This window comes from Aquarana catesbeiana, linkage group LG13, assembly GCF_042186555.1.
Source record: "Aquarana catesbeiana isolate 2022-GZ linkage group LG13, ASM4218655v1, whole genome shotgun sequence".
Taxonomy (NCBI): Eukaryota; Metazoa; Chordata; class Amphibia; order Anura; family Ranidae; genus Aquarana; species Aquarana catesbeiana.
The window spans coordinates 32,036,280-32,053,807 of record NC_133336.1 but is presented as its reverse complement, the minus strand read 5'-3'; the positions used below and the strand labels follow the sequence as shown (position 1 = coordinate 32,053,807).

Below are 17,528 nucleotides of genomic sequence, written 5' to 3'. Positions count from 1 at the left end.
GAATGTGTTACTTTCAGTTTATTTAAACATTTTAAATACAATAAAAAAAAAAAGTCATACATCCTCATCTTCTGAGCGTCTTGGCTCTTTTTTTTGTCGGTCATGTAGCTGGACGCTGATCTGAAAATAATAAAATAATTTATTTAGTGTCTGAGGGCTCTGTAAAGATTTTCACAATTATCACCTGGGATTCATACAATCCCCCCCCCCCTCCAAAAGTCTAATAGAAAAATGTGTGAATTTTGGGTGAAAAGACTGGCAAAACAACACATACGCACATTTTTCCGTCTTATCCTTTTAAGAGATTGTAATGCTGGAGGAGTTTAACCACCTCAATACCAGGCACTTTCACCCCCTTCCTGCCCAAGCCATTTTTCAGCGCTGTCGCACTTTGAATGACAATTGCGCAGTCATGTTACACTGCACCCTAATTACATTTTTATCATTTTTTCCCCACAAATAGAGCTTTCTTTTGGTGGTATTTGATCACCTCTGTGTGGTTTTTATTTATTGCGCTATAAACAAAAGAAGAGGGACAATTTTGAAAAAACACAATATTTTTTACTTTTTGCTATAATAAATATCCAAATTTTTTTTTTCTTAAATTTTTTCCTCAGTTTAGGCCGATATGTATTCTTCTACATATTTTTGGTAAAAAAAAAAAAAAAAAATCACGATAAGCGTATATTGATTGGTTTGCGCAAAAGTGATAGCGTCTACAAAATAGGGGATTTATAGCATTTTTATTTTATTTATTTTTTTACTAGTAATGGTGGCGATCTCCGATTTTTATTGTGACTGCGATATTGCAGCGGACATATCGGACACTTTTGACACATTTTTGGGACCATTCACATTTATACAGCGATCCGTGCTATAAAAATGCATTGATTACTGTGTAAATGTGACTGGCAGGGAAGAGGTTAACACTAGGGGGCGATTGAGGAGTTAATGTATGACCTAGGGAGGTGATTCTAACTGTGGGGGGAGGGGACTGATCTGTGTCACTATGTACAAGGGACACACCATCGGTTTCCTCTCCTCTGACAGAACGTGGATCTGTGTTTACATGCACAGATCCACGGTCCTGCTCTGTTACCCGGCAATCGTGGGTGCCCGACGGACATCGCAGCCGCCGGGCACGCGCACCGGGTCCCGAGCGACGCGGATGGGCGCACGCCCCCTAGTGGCTCAGGAGGGCGATCACGTCATATGACGTCCGCCCAGGACAAGAGAAGCCTCGTCCCGCCGTCATATGGCGGTGGCTTAGTGGTTAACAGGCTTCCCAATCATACAGTATGATGGGCTGTCAGTGATCAGCCTGTCCCTATCAGCTTTAGGGCCAGTGCATTTTTTTTTTTTCTGCATCAAAAACGCATGGAAAGTAGGTTATATGGTTTTCAATGGCATAGTTCACACCAGTGCGGTCAGATTCCAGTTGCAGCATGTTTTTTTTTTTTTTTTTCTGTATCTTTTCTGTACTGGAATGTGGTAAAATGCACCAGACCCCAGTACAATGGGGAAAAAAAAAAACATCTGAAATGCGTTTTTGTGGTGTGAACCAGCTTCAGACCACAATCTGGTGGTGACAGTGTTGGGGGATGCACAACTGATACGTGTGACAACACCGAATACGATCCGCCTCCATACATGCAGATGGCCAGCAGGAAGGGGTAGAATTCCATGCTAAACCGAACTATCCTTAAGCCTAGATTCACACTGCGGGAATGAAATCGTGCGACTTCAGCTGAACTCACCATTTCATTCCCGCATGTCAGTCCCGATGTGAGAGACATCTGTGCGGGGTTCTGCACAGATGTCAATGGAAACTGCGCCCCTGAAATCACCAGAAGTAGTACAGAAACTACTTTTGGGCATCTGTGCGGCGTTGCACCAATTAGGACGCTGCAATTGCCGCCGGTTTGACATGTGGAATCGCATCAATGTGAACTCCCCCCTAACACCTATGCTAACTAACCTGTTTAAAAGAAAAAATTCACATTTTTAAAAATGTTTACACATTTAACCACTTCCCACCCACTCTATGCAGAATGGTTGTGTTATCCTGCTGGACATCATATGACACCCAGTCAGTATAAGCCACTCGCAAAGGTGTGCAGAGCGGCGATCAGCGGTGTGTCTCTCTGATGCACCGCATCTCTGATTTAGGTAAAGAACCTATGACGTAGGCTCTATACCATGTGATCAGCTGTGCCCAATCACAGCTGGTCACATCTTAACCAAGAAGTGCCGTTTATTGGCTTTTCCTCTATACGCACTGACAAGGCGGGGGGGGGGGGGGGGGGGAAAGAGTCCTGCGCTGATAATCAGCACATTGATCATCAATGCAGACCCATCAAGGGCCAATCAGTGCCACAAACTTACTTATTTACAAAATTTTATCACAAAGAAAAAAAATTTTTTTCCAACATGTTCAGTCTTTGTTTAGCAAAAAAAAACCCCAGTGGTGATCAAATACCACCAAAAGAAAGCTATTTGTGGGGGGGAAATGATACATTTTGTTTGAGTACAGTGTTGCATGACCGCACAATTGTCATTCAAAGTGTGGCCACGCTAAAAGCAGAAAATTTGCCTGGGCAGGAAGGGGGTGAAAGTGCCTGGTATTGAAGTAGTTAAAATATTTTTTTTTTCATTTGTTTGAGAGTAGCAAGGTGATTTTGTTATTTAAAAAAAAAAAAAAGAAAATGTATATACTGGTACCTATTTTCAGCCTACTCTGCTCCAGTCATGTGATCCAGCTAGCAACTGGAGGGGAGCGCAGACAACGGATTGGACATGGGTGATGTCACCGCCCCTGGAATTCCCAGCCAGTGTCTAGCGCTCCTTCCTGCTGACACTGGATCACTTGACCAGGACTAAAGTGGCCTGATAATAGGCAAGTATATACACTATATTGCCAAAAGCATTGGGACGCCTGCCTTTACATGGCTATGAACTTTAATGGCTTCTTAGTCCGTGCACAGAGTCCTGACCTCAACCCGATAGAACACCTTTGGAATGAATTAGAGCAGAGACTGCGAGCCAGGCCTTCTCATCCAACATCAGTACCTGACCTCACAAATGCGCTTCTGAAACATTGGTCAAACATTCCCATAGACACACTCCTAAACCTCGTGGACAGCCTTTCTAGAAGAGTTGAAGCTGTTATAGTGGCAAAGGGTGGGCCAACTCAATATTGAACCCTATGGACTAAGACTGGGATGCCATTAAAGTTCATATGCCCCAATACTTTTGGCCGTATGGTATACATCTTTTCAAAACAGGTTTGTCAACATAAATGTTAGTAGGGGAGAGGTAACAATTTTAAGATTAAGCTTAGGCTGGAATTCTCGTTTTAAGGATAATTCCACAACTAATTAATAAAAAAAAAAATAATACAGTGTAACCATGTCCTATTGTATATGAATGTTATTAAAAATGACCTTTCCTTATCAATTTGCAGCCACTGTAATTTTCTGGAAAATGATATATGGCAACCTGGAGGTGTTCTGTACACAGATGGTGCACAGAACTCCCCCCACCCCCATGTCATCTCCTGCTTATGTGTTTGGCTCACTGTTTTTTTCCAGAAGTCTGCATCCCCTGCAACAAAAATTTTTGGTGAAATACTTTCAAAGGGAGGGAAAGCACATCTAAAGGGATGCAGACCCTGCCACTTTCCTCATTAGAGCCCTGCAAGTCCAGCAGCCGATAAATATAAAGTCGCTCCCATTCAGACTCACTCTGCAGATAAACACAGACAAACAGCTATTTATTCAAAACAAAAGGTTAGGAATCTGCAACAAAGTTTGTTACAATCCCTGCAATGTACATAGATTAGAGGTGTTGAAAATTGTATAATTGATGTATCACGATTCAGCATCAATGTGGAGAACAGCTGAATCATGATTGAGGATTCCCTCCCACGTCTGTTATATAGCTTGAATCTAAAATGCCCAGAGTGGCCGCTCACCATTGCCTGGATCACACACAGCAGGCATCTCCCGCTGTGTCACGGAGATTTGATATGGATATCCCGGCATGTCCGTCCTCCCTCCTCCTATTCCAGCGGCCGCTGTAACAAAGTCCCACCTCCTAGGCTGCGATAGGCACCACACTGATTCAACTTCCTGGCATTGGATCAGTGTGCTGCCTATCACAGCCTAGGAGGCGGGACTTTGTTACAGCGGCCGCTGGAATAGGAGGAGGGAGGACGGGCGCGCTAGGATATCCATATCAAAGCTCCGTGACACAGCAGGAGATGTCCGCTGTGTGTGATCCAGGCAATGGTGAGACTGCAATCGACGGGCACAATGAGGTTGCATTATTGATGGGCTTTTGATGAAAACCATGGGCATTGCGCAGTAATCGAATCATGAGACCAGTGAAGATCACTCGGAGAGGAGGGTTTCTTCTCAACAAAAGTAGAGTTACTCTTTAACCATTTGCTTACTGGTCACCTAAACCCCCCTCATGCCCAGACCAATTTTTAGCGCTGTCACTCTTTGAATGACAATTGCGCAGTCATGTAACACTGTACCCAAATTAAATTTTTATATTATTTTCCCACAAATAGAGCTTTCTTTTGGAGGTATTTGATCACCTCTGCATTTTTTTTTTTAACAAAAAATAAACACTTAAAAAAAAGACCGAATTAAAAAAAAAAAACAAACAAAAAACAAAACCGTTTATTTTGTTAATACATTTTGCAAACAGGTAGTTTTTCTCCTTCATTGATGTACGTTGATGAGGCTACACTGATGGGCACTGATAGGCTGCATTGATTGGCACTGAAGGGCACTAATAGGTGGCGCTGATGGACACTGCTAGGTGGCACTGATTGGTGGTATTGGGGGCACTGGCAGGTGGTACTTGTGGGCACATATGAGGCTCTTCCTCTTCGGGTGCGATGTCCCTTCAAACAGAAGCCGGTGATCGGCTTTTTTCTTCTCACGCTGTCAGCGTAAGAAAAAAAAAAAAAAAAAAAAAAGATTGCCAAAAGCCCTTTTGGGTGGAGCTCCACTTTAAGAACCCAATGACAATGCTGCACAGAAATCCCAAGCATTGTTGTCAGCCCTGCCTAGTTTTCCTCTGGACTAAAGAACACCACCTTCTCTTTTTGGGGGGGGGCGGGCGGGTGCCAATATCATTCCCACTCCAGGTGTGGATCCCTCCCATATGTACTGTATACCTTGTACCCGTCCACAATGTGATCTTCCTGGTTCAGAACACTCGTGACGGAGTCCCCTTTGGTGAATCCCACCCAGCCGAAACCCGCGTGGAAGCCGGTCTTCTTGTTCTGTAGGGAGAGAGAAAGGCCGGGTCATACAAGATCCATCGCACATTGGTGAAAGGGAGGTAACATTCTGTTCAGTCTCCCTAATGGTGTCACAGAAAGCAACAAATACAGTGAGGGGAAAAAAGTATTTGACCCCCTGCTGATTTTGTACGTTTGCCCCACTGACAAAGAAATGATCAGTCTATAATTTTAATGGTAGGTTTATTTTAACAGTGAGAGACAAAATAACAAAAATATCCAGAAAAACACATTTCAAAAAAGTTATAAATTGATTTGCATTTTAATGTGCGATAAAAGGAATGGACCCCCTTTGTAAAATACGACTTAGTACTTGGTGGCAAAACCCTTGTTGGCAATCAGAGGTCAGACGTTTCTTGTAGTTGGCCACCAGGTTTGCACACATCTCAGGAGGGATTTTGTCCCACTCCTCTTTGCAGATCCTCTCCAAGTCATGAAGGTTTTGAGGCCGTTTGGTAACCAGAACCTTCAGCTCCCTCCACATATTTTCTATGGGATTAAGGTCTGGAGACTGGCTAGACCACTCCAGAACCTTAATGTGCTTCTTCTTGAGTCACTCCTTTGTTGCCTTGGCCATGTGTTTTGCGACATGCGTCATGCTGGAATACCCATCCACGATCCATTTTCAATGCCCTGGCCAAAGGAAGGAGGTTCTCACCCAAGATTAGAGGGTACATGGCCCCCGTCCATCTTCCCTTTGGTGCGGTGAAGTTGTCCTGTCTCCTTAGCAGAAAAAACACCCACAAAGCAACACATTTCCACCTCCATGTTTGATGGTGTTCTTGGGGTCATAGGCAGCATTCCTCCTCCTCCAAACACGGCGAGTTGAGTTGGTGCCAAAGAGCTTGATTTTGGTCTCCTCTGACCACAACACTTTCACCCAGTTCTCCTCTGAATCATTCAGATGTTCATTAACAAACTTGAGACGGGCCTGTACATGTGCTTTCTTGAGCAGGGGGACCTTGTAGGCGCTGCAGGATTTCAGTCTTTCACGGTGTAGTGTGTTACCAATTGTTTTCTTGGTGACTATGGTCCCAGCTGCCTTGAGATCATTGACAAGATTCTCCCGTGTAGTTCTGGGATGATTCCTCACCGTACTCATGATCATTGAAACTCCACGAGGTGAGATATTGCATGGAGCCCCAGACCGAGGAAGATTTACAGTTATTTTGTGTTTCTTCCATTTGCAAATAATCGCACCAACTGTTGTCACCCTCTCACCAAGCTGCTTGGCGATGGTCTTGTAGCCCATTCCAGCCTTGTGTAGGTCTACAATCTTGTCCCTGACATCCTTGGACAGCTCAATGGTCTTGGCCATGGTGGAGAGATTGAAATCTGATTGATTGCTTCTGTGGACAGGTGTCTTTTATGCAGGTAACAAACTGAGATAAGGAGCACTCCCTTTAAGATCTCGTTACCTGTATAGAAGACACCTGGGAGCCAGAAATCTTGCTGATTTATAGGATATCAAATACTTATTTCACCCAGTAAAATGCAAATCAATTTATAACAGTAATAATAATTTTATAACATTTTTGAAATGTGTTTTTTCTGGATATGTTTGTTATTTTGTCTTTCACTGTTAAAATAAACCGACCATTAAAGTTATAGACTGATCATTTCTTTGTCTGAGCAAATGTACAAAATCAGCAGGGGAGCAAATACTTTTTTCCCCCCTCACTGTAGCTGAAAGTAAGTAATACAGACCCCTCTGGAGGGGGGAGGGGGGAAGGGGGGAAGGGGGGAAGGGGGGAAGGGGGGAAGGGGGGGAGGGGAAGGGGGGGGGGGGAAGGGGGGAGGAGGAGGCATGCACACTGAAGGTTTTTTTTTTTTTACATGCGTAAAATGCATGAAGGTTAAAAAAAAAAAAACAAAAAAAAAACCTTTAGCCTTTAGAACCACTTAAAAAGGACAGGTTCACTTGTATTTAAAAACTACACAAGCCCCCACGCCTAAATTACAAGAGTCCCATCTCCCTAAACTACACCCCCTTTTCAAACTACAGAATCCCCCCACCCCTAAATTACAAGAGTCCCAACTCCCCCAAACTACATAAGCCCCACCCTATATGCAACCTCCATTCCTTGACCTACACAAGCCCCGCCCCCTAATCTACTTCCGTTCCTTGACCTACACAAGCCCCGCCCCCTAATCTACCTCCATTCCCTGACCTACATAAGCCCCGCCCCCTCTGCTACCTGAAGGTTACCCCTAGACTTAGGCCCCTTTCACACTTGCGTGACCTGAATGTTGTTTGATTTTACTGCGGCTTTGATGCAATGCCCGTGTAACCTTGAGATCTATGGACCTCGAGTCACAGCAAAGTCAGACCAAAGTAGTGCAGGGACTACTTTAAAGTCCCACAGATAAAAACAGTGCTCATTGGAAATCATGGGATACAAATTGTCATGTGACTTTGCAGTTCCAAGTGTGAAAGGGTCCTCACTTAACCACTTAAAGCGGGGATCCACCTATCTATCCTTTTTTTTTTTAGTTCATTCAAACTTTTCTTCTCAGCATTACATACTCGCATATTGTGTGTAATATGTCCGCCTGTGTCAGATTTCGTCGGAAAGAATAACTTATATTATTCACTGCAGGCGGTTTCCATCTTCATTGTGGGCATTTGAAGCCCACAAGCATTTATTTCCTGGATGTGGTGAATGCTGTGCTCCCAGCATTCACTGCTCGTTCCCGCACATGCTCAGTGGCATCCTGGGAAGCCTGAGACTAGCTCCCAGGAGTCTGGGAGAGGCTAGAAACACGCCTACTCCCACGGGAGGAGAACCAGGAAGTGCAAAGAAGAATAGAAAAATAAAAGGTAATTACGGCGATTTACATTTTTTTAAACGGCATGTCAGCATCTAGGCAAGGAAGAGAATACATACAGATATTGTTCAAAATTTGGGTGGAACTCCGCTTAAGGACAGCCCCCTGTACTGTACATGTACTGCGGCGGGGCGGCCCTCAAGCACAAAATCACGTACCTGTATGTCATTGTGGTCATCGGCTCTGGGGAGGGATGCTGCCGGAGCTGTGCTGCCGCTGTAATTGTTAATTACATTAATTGTAATCACAGCGGTAGCCAATCAGTGGCCGCCGGCCATTTGCGATCATTCAGAGAAGAGGAAGATGGAGATCTTGTGTTTCTGCTAAGCAGGCACACAGATCTCTCCCTTCCTCTAGTGAGTCCCCCCCCCAAGTTAGAAAGCACTACCTAGGGACACACTTAACCCTTTGATCACCCCCCAGTGTTAACCCCTTCCCTGCCAGTGTCATTAGTACAGTGACAGTGCATTCTTTTTTAGCACTGATCACCGTGTTGGTGTCACCAGTCCCCAAAAAGTGTCAGTTGGTGTCCAATTTGTCCACCGCAATGTCACAGTACCACAAAAAAAAAAAAACAAAAAAAAAACCACACACCACTATATAGAAAAATCGATCCCATAGTTTGTAGACACGATAACTTTTGCACAAACCAATCAATATACACTTATTGGGATTTAACATGGATCAGAATACAGATTTGGCTAAACTGATAAAGACATTTTTAAAAAGATCTCCTCCTGTCTTTCATTGTAATCCCCAACCGGATGACATTGAAGGGGTCACGTGACTCCGCACTCACCAATTGGAGGTTACATCTCACCACCGGACCGAACTGAGCGAAATACTGCCGGAGCTCTCCTGGGGGGACACAGACAGACACACCGATCAGACCCCATCCCCGGGGGGAAGACACACACACTGATACCCGCTATAATATCACTCACTGTTCCCGGCGGTGAACGGGATCCGGGACATGAAGATCTCGTGAACAACTCTCCTGGCTGCCGCCATCTTGGTTCTCTCCGTGACCTCTAAGCTCCGCCTCTCCCAGTGACGTCAGAGGTGAAGATCATGGCAGCGGCCGTGCTGGAGGGGGAGGAGGCTTTCCGGAGGATCTTCCGCCTCTACCGGAGGAGTCCTGAGACCGGGGGAGCCATCAACTTCCGGCCCGGGGAGAGGGGGGTGAGAGATCATAAAAAGGGGGGTCTGACCTGAGCAAAACTTCAACTAAAGGGAACCTGTCATTGTATTGTATTCATACAGGTCCTCTTCACTGCCCCTCCTCTATCAGAGTGCCCCTATAGATGGGGTGTCCCCCCCCATCAGCGTGCCCCTATAGATGGGGTGTCCCCCCCCCATCAGCGTGCCCCTATAGATGGGGTGTCCCCCCCCCCCCCATCAGCGTGCCCCTATAGATGGGGTGTCCCCCCCCATCAGCGTGCCCCTATAGATCGGGTGACCCCCTATCGGCGTGCCCCTATAGATGGGGTGTCCCCCCCATCAGCGTGCCCCTATAGATGGGGTGCCCCCCCTATCGGCGTGCCCCTATAGATGGGGTGTCCCCCATCAGCGTGCCCCTATAGATGGGGTGTCCCCCATCAGCGTGCCCCTATAGATCGGGTGACCCCCTATCAGCGTGCCCCTATAGATGGGGTGTCCTCCCCGTCAGCGTGCCCCTATAGATGGGGTGTCCCCACCGTCCGCGTGCCCCTATAGATGGGGTTCCCCCGTCAGCGTGCCCCTATAGATGGGGTTCCCCCCCCCATCAGCGTGCCCCTATAGATCGGGTGCCCCCGTCAGCGTGCCCCTATAGATCGGGTGCCCCCCGTCAGCGTGCCCCTATAGATCGGGTGCCCCCCCGTCAGCGTGCCCCTATAGATCGGGTGCCCCCCCGTCAGCGTGCCCCTATAGATCGGGTGCCCCCCGTCAGCGTGCCCCCATAGATCGGGTGCCCCCCGTCAGCGTGCCCCTATAGATCGGGTGCCCCCCGTCAGCGTGCCCCTATAGATCGGGTGCCCCCGTCAGCGTGCCCCTATAGATCGGGTGCCTCCCCATCAGCGTGCCTCTATAGATTGGGTGTCCCCCCGTCAGCGTGCCCCTATAGATTGGGTGTCCCCAGCAAATTGCCCCTATAGATCGGGTGCCCCCCGTCAGCGTGCCCCTATAGATTGGGTGTCCCCCGTCAGATTGCCCCTATAGATCGGGTGTCCCCCGTCAGATTGCCCCTATAGATCGGGTGTCCCCCGTCAGATTGCCCCTATAGATCGGGTGTCCCCGTCAGATTGCCCCTATAGATCGGGTGTCCCCGTCAGATTGCCCCTATAGATCGGGTGCCCCCGTCAGATTGCCCCTATAGATCGGGTGCCCCCCACCCCATCAGAGTGGCCCTATAGATCAGGTGTCCCCCCGTCAGCATGCCCCTATAAATCAGGTGTCCCCCCGTCAGCGTGCCCCTACAGATCGGGTGTCCCCCGTCAGCGTGCCCCTACAGATCGGGTGTCCCCCGTCAGCGTGCCCCTATAGATCGGGTGTTCCCCCGTCAGCGTGCCCCTATAGATCGGGTGTCCCCCCGTCAGCGTGCCCCTATAGATCGGGTGTCCCCCCGTCAGCGTGCCCCTATAGATCGGGTGTCCCCCCGTCAGCGCGCCCCTATAGGTCGGGTGTCCCCCCGTCAGCGCGCCCCTATAGATCGGGTGTCCCCCCGTCAGCGCGCCCCTATAGATCGGGTGTCCCCCCGTCAGTGCGCCCCTATAGATCGGGTGTCCCCCCGTCAGCGCGCCCCTATAGATCGGGTGTCCCCCCGTCAGTGCGCCCCTATAGATCGGGTGTCCCCCCGTCAGCGTGCCCCTATAGATCGGGTGTCCCCCATCAGATTGCACCTATAGATCGGGTGTCCCCCATCAGATTGCCCCTATAGATCGGGTGTCCCCATCAGATTGCACCTATAGATCGGGTGTCCCCATCAGATTGCCCCTATAGATCGGGTGTCCCCCATCAGATTGCCCCTATAGATCGGGTGTCCCCCATCAGATTGCCCCTATAGATCGGGTGTCCCCCATCAGATTGCCCCTATAGATCGGGTGTCCCCCATCAGATTGCCCCTATAGATCGGGTGTCCCCCATCAGATTGCCCCTATAGATCGGGTGTCCCCCATCAGATTGCCCCTATAGATCGGGTGTCCCCCATCAGATTGCCCCTATAGATCGGGTGTCCCCCATCAGATTGCCCCTATAGATCGGGTGTCCCCCATCAGATTGCCCCTATAGATCGGGTGTCCCCCATCAGATTGCCCCTATAGATCGGGTGTCCCCCATCAGATTGCCCCTATAGATCGGGTGTCCCCCATCAGATTGCCCCTATAGATCGGGTGTCCCCCATCGGATTGCCCCTATAGATCGGGTGTCCCCCATCGGATTGCCCCTATAGATCGGGTGTCCCCCATCGGATTGCCCCTATAGATCGGGTGCCCCCCATCGGATTGCCCCTATAGATCGGGTGCCCCCCATCGGATTGCCCCTATAGATCGGGTGCCCCCCATCGGATTGCCCCTATAGATCGGGTGCCCCCCATCGGATTGCCCCTATAGATCGGGTGCCCCCCATCGGATTGCCCCTATAGATCGGGTGCCCCCCATCAGATTGCCCCTATAGATCGGGTGTCCCCATCAGATTGCCCCTATAGATCGGGTGTCCCCATCAGATTGCCCCTATAGATCGGGTGTCCCCATCAGATTGCCCCTATAGATCGGGTGTCCCCATCAGATTGCCCCTATAGATCGGGTGTCCCCATCAGAGCCCCATAGATCGGGTGTCCCCCATCAGATTTCCCCCATAGATCGGGTGTCCCCCATCAGATTGCCCCTATAGATCGGGTGTCCCCATCAGATTGCCCCTATAGATCGGGTGTCCCCATCAGATTGCCCCTATAGATCGTGTGTCCCCATCAGATTGCCCCCATAGATCGGGTGTCCCCATCAGATTGCCCCTATAGATCGAGTGTCCCTATCAGATTGCCCCATATAGATCGGGTGTCCCCATCAGATTGCCCCTATAGATCGGGTGTCCCCATCAGATTGCCCCTATAGATCGGGTGTCCCCATCAGATTGCCCCTATAGATCGGGTGTCCCCATCAGATTGCCCCTATAGATCGGGTGTCCCCATCAGATTGCCCCTATAGATCGGGTGTCCCCATCAGATTGCCCCTATAGATCGGGTGTCCCCATCAGAGCCCCATAGATCGGGTGTCCCCATCAGATTGCCCCTATAGATCGGGTGTCCCCCATCAGAGCCCCATAGATCGGGTGTCCCCCCGTCAGCGTGCCCCTATAAATCAGGTGTCCCCCCCATCAGCGTGCCCCTACAGATCGGGTGTCCCCCCGTCAGCGTGCCCCTATAGATCGGGTGTTCCCCCGTCAGCGTGCCCCTATAGATCGGGTGTCCCCCCGTCAGCGTGCCCCTATAGATCGGGTGTCCCCCGTCAGCGTGCCCCTATAGATCGGGTGTCCCCCGTCAGCGCGCCCCTATAGATCGGGTGTCCCCCCGTCAGTGTGCCCCTATAGATCGGGTGTCCCCCATCAGATTGCACCTATAGATCGGGTGTACCCCGTCAGAGTGCCCCTATAGATCGGGTGTCCCCATTAGATTGCCCCTATAGATGGGGTGACCCCCATCAGATTGCCCCTATAGATGGGGTGACCCCCATCAGATTGCCCCTATAGATGGGGTGTCCCCATCAGATTGCCCCTATAGATGGGGTGTCCCCATCAGAGTGCCCCTATAGATCAGGTGTCCCCCCGTCAGCATGCCCCTATAAATCAGGTGTCCCCCCCATCAGCGTGCCCCTACAGATCGGGTGTGCCCCCGTCAGCGTGCCCCTATAGATCGGGTGTTCCCCCGTCAGCGTGCCCCTATAGATCGGGTGTCCCCCCGTCAGCGTGCCCCTATAGATCGGGTGTCCCCCCGTCAGCGTGCCCCTATAGATCGGGTGTCCCCCCCCGTCAGCGCGCCCCTATAGATCGGGTGTCCCCCGTCAGTGTGCCCCTATAGATCAGGTGTCCCCCATCAGATTGCACCTATAGATCGGGTGTACCCCGTCAGAGTGCCCCTATAGATCGGGTTTCCCCCATTAGATTGCCCCTATAGATGGGGTGTCCCCCATCAGATTGCCCCAATAGATGGAGTGTCCCCATCAGATTGCCCCTATAGATGGGGTGTCCCCATCAGATTGCCCCTATAGATGGGGTGTCCCCATCAGATTGCCCCTATAGATGGGGTGTCCCCATCAGATTGCCCCTATAGATGGGGTGTCCCCATCAGATTGCCCCTATAGATGGGGTGTCCCCATCAGATTGCCCCTATAGATGGGGTGTCCCCCATCAGATTGCCCCTATAGATGGGTTGTCCCCCATCAGATTGCCCCTATAGATCGGGTGTCCCTCATCAGATTTCCCCTATAGATCGGGTGTCCCTCATCAGATTTCCCCTATAGATCGGGTGTCCCCCATCAGATTGCCCCTATAGATCGGGTGTCCCCCATCAGATTGCCCCTATAGATCGGGTGTCCCCCATCAGATTGCCCCTATAGATCGGGTGTCCCCATCAGATTGCCCCTATAGATCGGGTGTCCCCATCAGATTGCCCCTATAGATCGGGTGTCCCCCATCAGATTGCCCCCATAGATCGGGTGTCCCCCATCAGATTGCCCCCATAGATCGGGTGTCCCCCATCAGATTGCCCACATAGATCGGGTGTCCCCCATCAGATTGCCCACATAGATCGGGTGTCCCCCATCAGATTGCCCCTATAGATCGGGTGTCCCCCATCAGATTGCCCCTATAGATCGGGTGTCCCCCATCAGATTGCCCCTATAGATCGGGTGTCCCCCATCAGATTGCCCCTATAGATCGGGTGTCCCCCATCAGATTGCCCCTATAGATCGGGTGTCCCCCATCAGATTGCCCCTATAGATCGGGTGTCCCCCATCAGATTGCCCCTATAGATCGGGTGTCCCCCATCAGATTGCCCCTATAGATCGGGTGTCCCCCATCAGATTGCCCCTATAGATCGGGTGTCCCCCATCAGATTGCCCCTATAGATCGGGTGTCCCCCATCAGATTGCCCCTATAGATCGGGTGTCCCCCATCAGATTGCCCCTATAGATCGGGTGTCCCCCATCAGATTGCCCCTATAGATCGGGTGTCCCCCATCAGATTGCCCCTATAGATCGGGTGTCCCCCATCAGATTGCCCCTATAGATCGGGTGTCCCCCATCGGATTGCCCCTATAGATCGGGTGTCCCCCATCGGATTGCCCCTATAGATCGGGTGTCCCCCATCGGATTGCCCCTATAGATCGGGTGCCCCCCATCGGATTGCCCCTATAGATCGGGTGCCCCCCATCGGATTGCCCCTATAGATCGGGTGCCCCCCATCGGATTGCCCCTATAGATCGGGTGCCCCCCATCGGATTGCCCCTATAGATCGGGTGCCCCCCATCGGATTGCCCCTATAGATCGGGTGCCCCCCATCAGATTGCCCCTATAGATCGGGTGTCCCCATCAGATTGCCCCTATAGATCGGGTGTCCCCATCAGATTGCCCCTATAGATCGGGTGTCCCCATCAGATTGCCCCTATAGATCGGGTGTCCCCATCAGATTGCCCCTATAGATCGGGTGTCCCCATCAGAGCCCCATAGATCGGGTGTCCCCCATCAGATTTCCCCCATAGATCGGGTGTCCCCCATCAGATTGCCCCTATAGATCGGGTGTCCCCATCAGATTGCCCCTATAGATTGGGTGTCCCCATCAGATTGCCCCTCTAGATCGTGTGTCCCCATCAGATTGCCCCCATAGATCGGGTGTCCCCATCAGATTGCCCCTATAGATCGAGTGTCCCTATCAGATTGCCCCATATAGATCGGGTGTCCCCATCAGATTGCCCCTATAGATCGGGTGTCCCCATCAGATTGCCCCTATAGATCGGGTGTCCCCATCAGATTGCCCCTATAGATCGGGTGTCCCCATCAGATTGCCCCTATAGATCTGGTGTCCCCATCAGATTGCCCCTATAGATCGGGTGTCCCCATCAGATTGCCCCTATAGATCGGGTGTCCCCATCAGAGCCCCATAGATCGGGTGTCCCCATCAGATTGCCCCTATAGATCGGGTGTCCCCCATCAGAGCCCCATAGATCGGGTGTCCCCCCGTCAGCATGCCCCTATAAATCAGGTGTCCCCCCCATCAGCGTGCCCCTACAGATCGGGTGTCCCCCATCAGATTGCACCTATAGATCGGGTGTACCCCGTCAGAGTGCCCCTATAGATCGGGTGTCCCCATTAGATTGCCCCTATAGATGGGGTGACCCCCATCAGATTGCCCCTATAGATGGGGTGACCCCCATCAGATTGCCCCTATAGATGGGGTGTCCCCATCAGATTGCCCCTATAGATGGGGTGTCCCCATCAGAGTGCCCCTATAGATCAGGTGTCCCCCCGTCAGCATGCCCCTATAAATCAGGTGTCCCCCCCATCAGCGTGCCCCTACAGATCGGGTGTGCCCCCGTCAGCGTGCCCCTATAGATCGGGTGTTCCCCCGTCAGCGTGCCCCTATAGATCGGGTGTCCCCCCGTCAGCGTGCCCCTATAGATCGGGTGTCCCCCCGTCAGCGTGCCCCTATAGATCGGGTGTCCCCCCCGTCAGCGCGCCCCTATAGATCGGGTGTCCCCCGTCAGTGTGCCCCTATAGATCAGGTGTCCCCCATCAGATTGCACCTATAGATCGGGTGTACCCCGTCAGAGTGCCCCTATAGATCGGGTTTCCCCCATTAGATTGCCCCTATAGATGGGGTGTCCCCCATCAGATTGCCCCAATAGATGGAGTGTCCCCATCAGATTGCCCCTATAGATGGGGTGTCCCCATCAGATTGCCCCTATAGATGGGGTGTCCCCATCAGATTGCCCCTATAGATGGGGTGTCCCCATCAGATTGCCCCTATAGATGGGGTGTCCCCATCAGATTGCCCCTATAGATGGGGTGTCCCCATCAGATTGCCCCTATAGATGGGGTGTCCCCATCAGATTGCCCCTATAGATGGGGTGTCCCCCATCAGATTGCCCCTATAGATGGGTTGTCCCCCATCAGATTGCCCCTATAGATCGGGTGTCCCTCATCAGATTTCCCCTATAGATCGGGTGTCCCTCATCAGATTTCCCCTATAGATCGGGTGTCCCCCATCAGATTGCCCCTATAGATCGGGTGTCCCCCATCAGATTGCCCCTATAGATCGGGTGTCCCCCATCAGATTGCCCCTATAGATCGGGTGTCCCCATCAGATTGCCCCTATAGATCGGGTGTCCCCATCAGATTGCCCCTATAGATCGGGTGTCCCCCATCAGATTGCCCCCATAGATCGGGTGTCCCCCATCAGATTGCCCCCATAGATCGGGTGTCCCCCATCAGATTGCCCACATAGATCGGGTGTCCCCCATCAGATTGCCCACATAGATCGGGTGTCCCCCATCAGATTGCCCCTATAGATCGGGTGTCCCCCATCAGATTGCCCCTATAGATCGGGTGTCCCCCATCAGATTGCCCCTATAGATCGGGTGTCCCCCATCAGATTGCCCCTATAGATCGGGTGTCCCCCATCAGATTGCCCCTATAGATCGGGTGTCCCCCATCAGATTGCCCCTATAGATCGGGTGTCCCCCATCAGATTGCCCCTATAGATCGGGTGTCCCCCATCAGATTGCCCCTATAGATCGGGTGTCCCCCATCAGATTGCCCCTATAGATCGGGTGTCCCCCATCAGATTGCCCCTATAGATCGGGTGTCCCCCATCAGATTGCCCCTATAGATCGGGTGTCCCCCATCAGATTGCCCCTATAGATCGGGTGTCCCCCTTTAGATTGCCCCTATAGATTGGGTGTCCCCCTTTAGATTGCCCCTATAGATTGGGTGTCCCCATCAGATTGCCCCTATAGATCGGGTGTCCCCATCAGATTGCCCCTATAGATCGGGTGTCCCCATCAGATTGCCCCTATAGATCGGGTGTCCCCATCAGATTGCCCCTATAGATCGGGTGTCCCCATCAGATTGCCCCTATAGATCGGGTGTCCCCATCAGATTGCCCCTATAGATCGGGTGTCCCCATCAGAGCCCCATAGATCGGGTGTCCCCCATCAGATTTCCCCCATAGATCGGGTGTCCCCCATCAGATTTCCCCTATAGATTGGGTGTCCCCATCAGATTGCCCCTCTAGATTGGGTGTCCCCATCAGATTGCCCCTCTAGATCGGGTGTCCCCATCAGATTGCCCCTATAGATCGGCTGTCCCCATCAGATTGCCCCTATAGATCGGGTGTCCCCATCAGATTGCCCCTATAG

General features: G+C 51.2%; 2 protein-coding genes across 2 annotated transcripts in view; one reads left to right on the top strand and one right to left on the bottom strand.

Moving 5' to 3' along the window:
• Positions 1-3: 3 nt before the first annotated feature.
• On the bottom strand, positions 4-9,238 carry SLIRP (SRA stem-loop interacting RNA binding protein). The gene is made up of 4 exons (XM_073609787.1): positions 9,091-9,238; positions 8,946-9,004; positions 5,192-5,299; positions 4-120 (listed from the first exon to the last, which is right to left on the bottom strand). Exons 1-4 carry the CDS (start codon positions 9,155-9,157, stop codon positions 55-57), a joined length of 300 nt encoding a protein of 99 aa, XP_073465888.1. The 5' UTR covers positions 9,158-9,238; the 3' UTR covers positions 4-54.
• ALKBH1 (alkB homolog 1, histone H2A dioxygenase) overlaps positions 9,170-17,528 on the top strand; it is a 27,039-nt gene continuing 18,680 nt past the window's right edge. Inside the window, exon 1 of the mRNA XM_073609786.1 lies at positions 9,170-9,328. Within this exon, the coding sequence (XP_073465887.1) occupies positions 9,218-9,328 (111 nt within the window). The 5' untranslated portion in view covers positions 9,170-9,217. The remainder of the gene's footprint in view (positions 9,329-17,528) is intronic.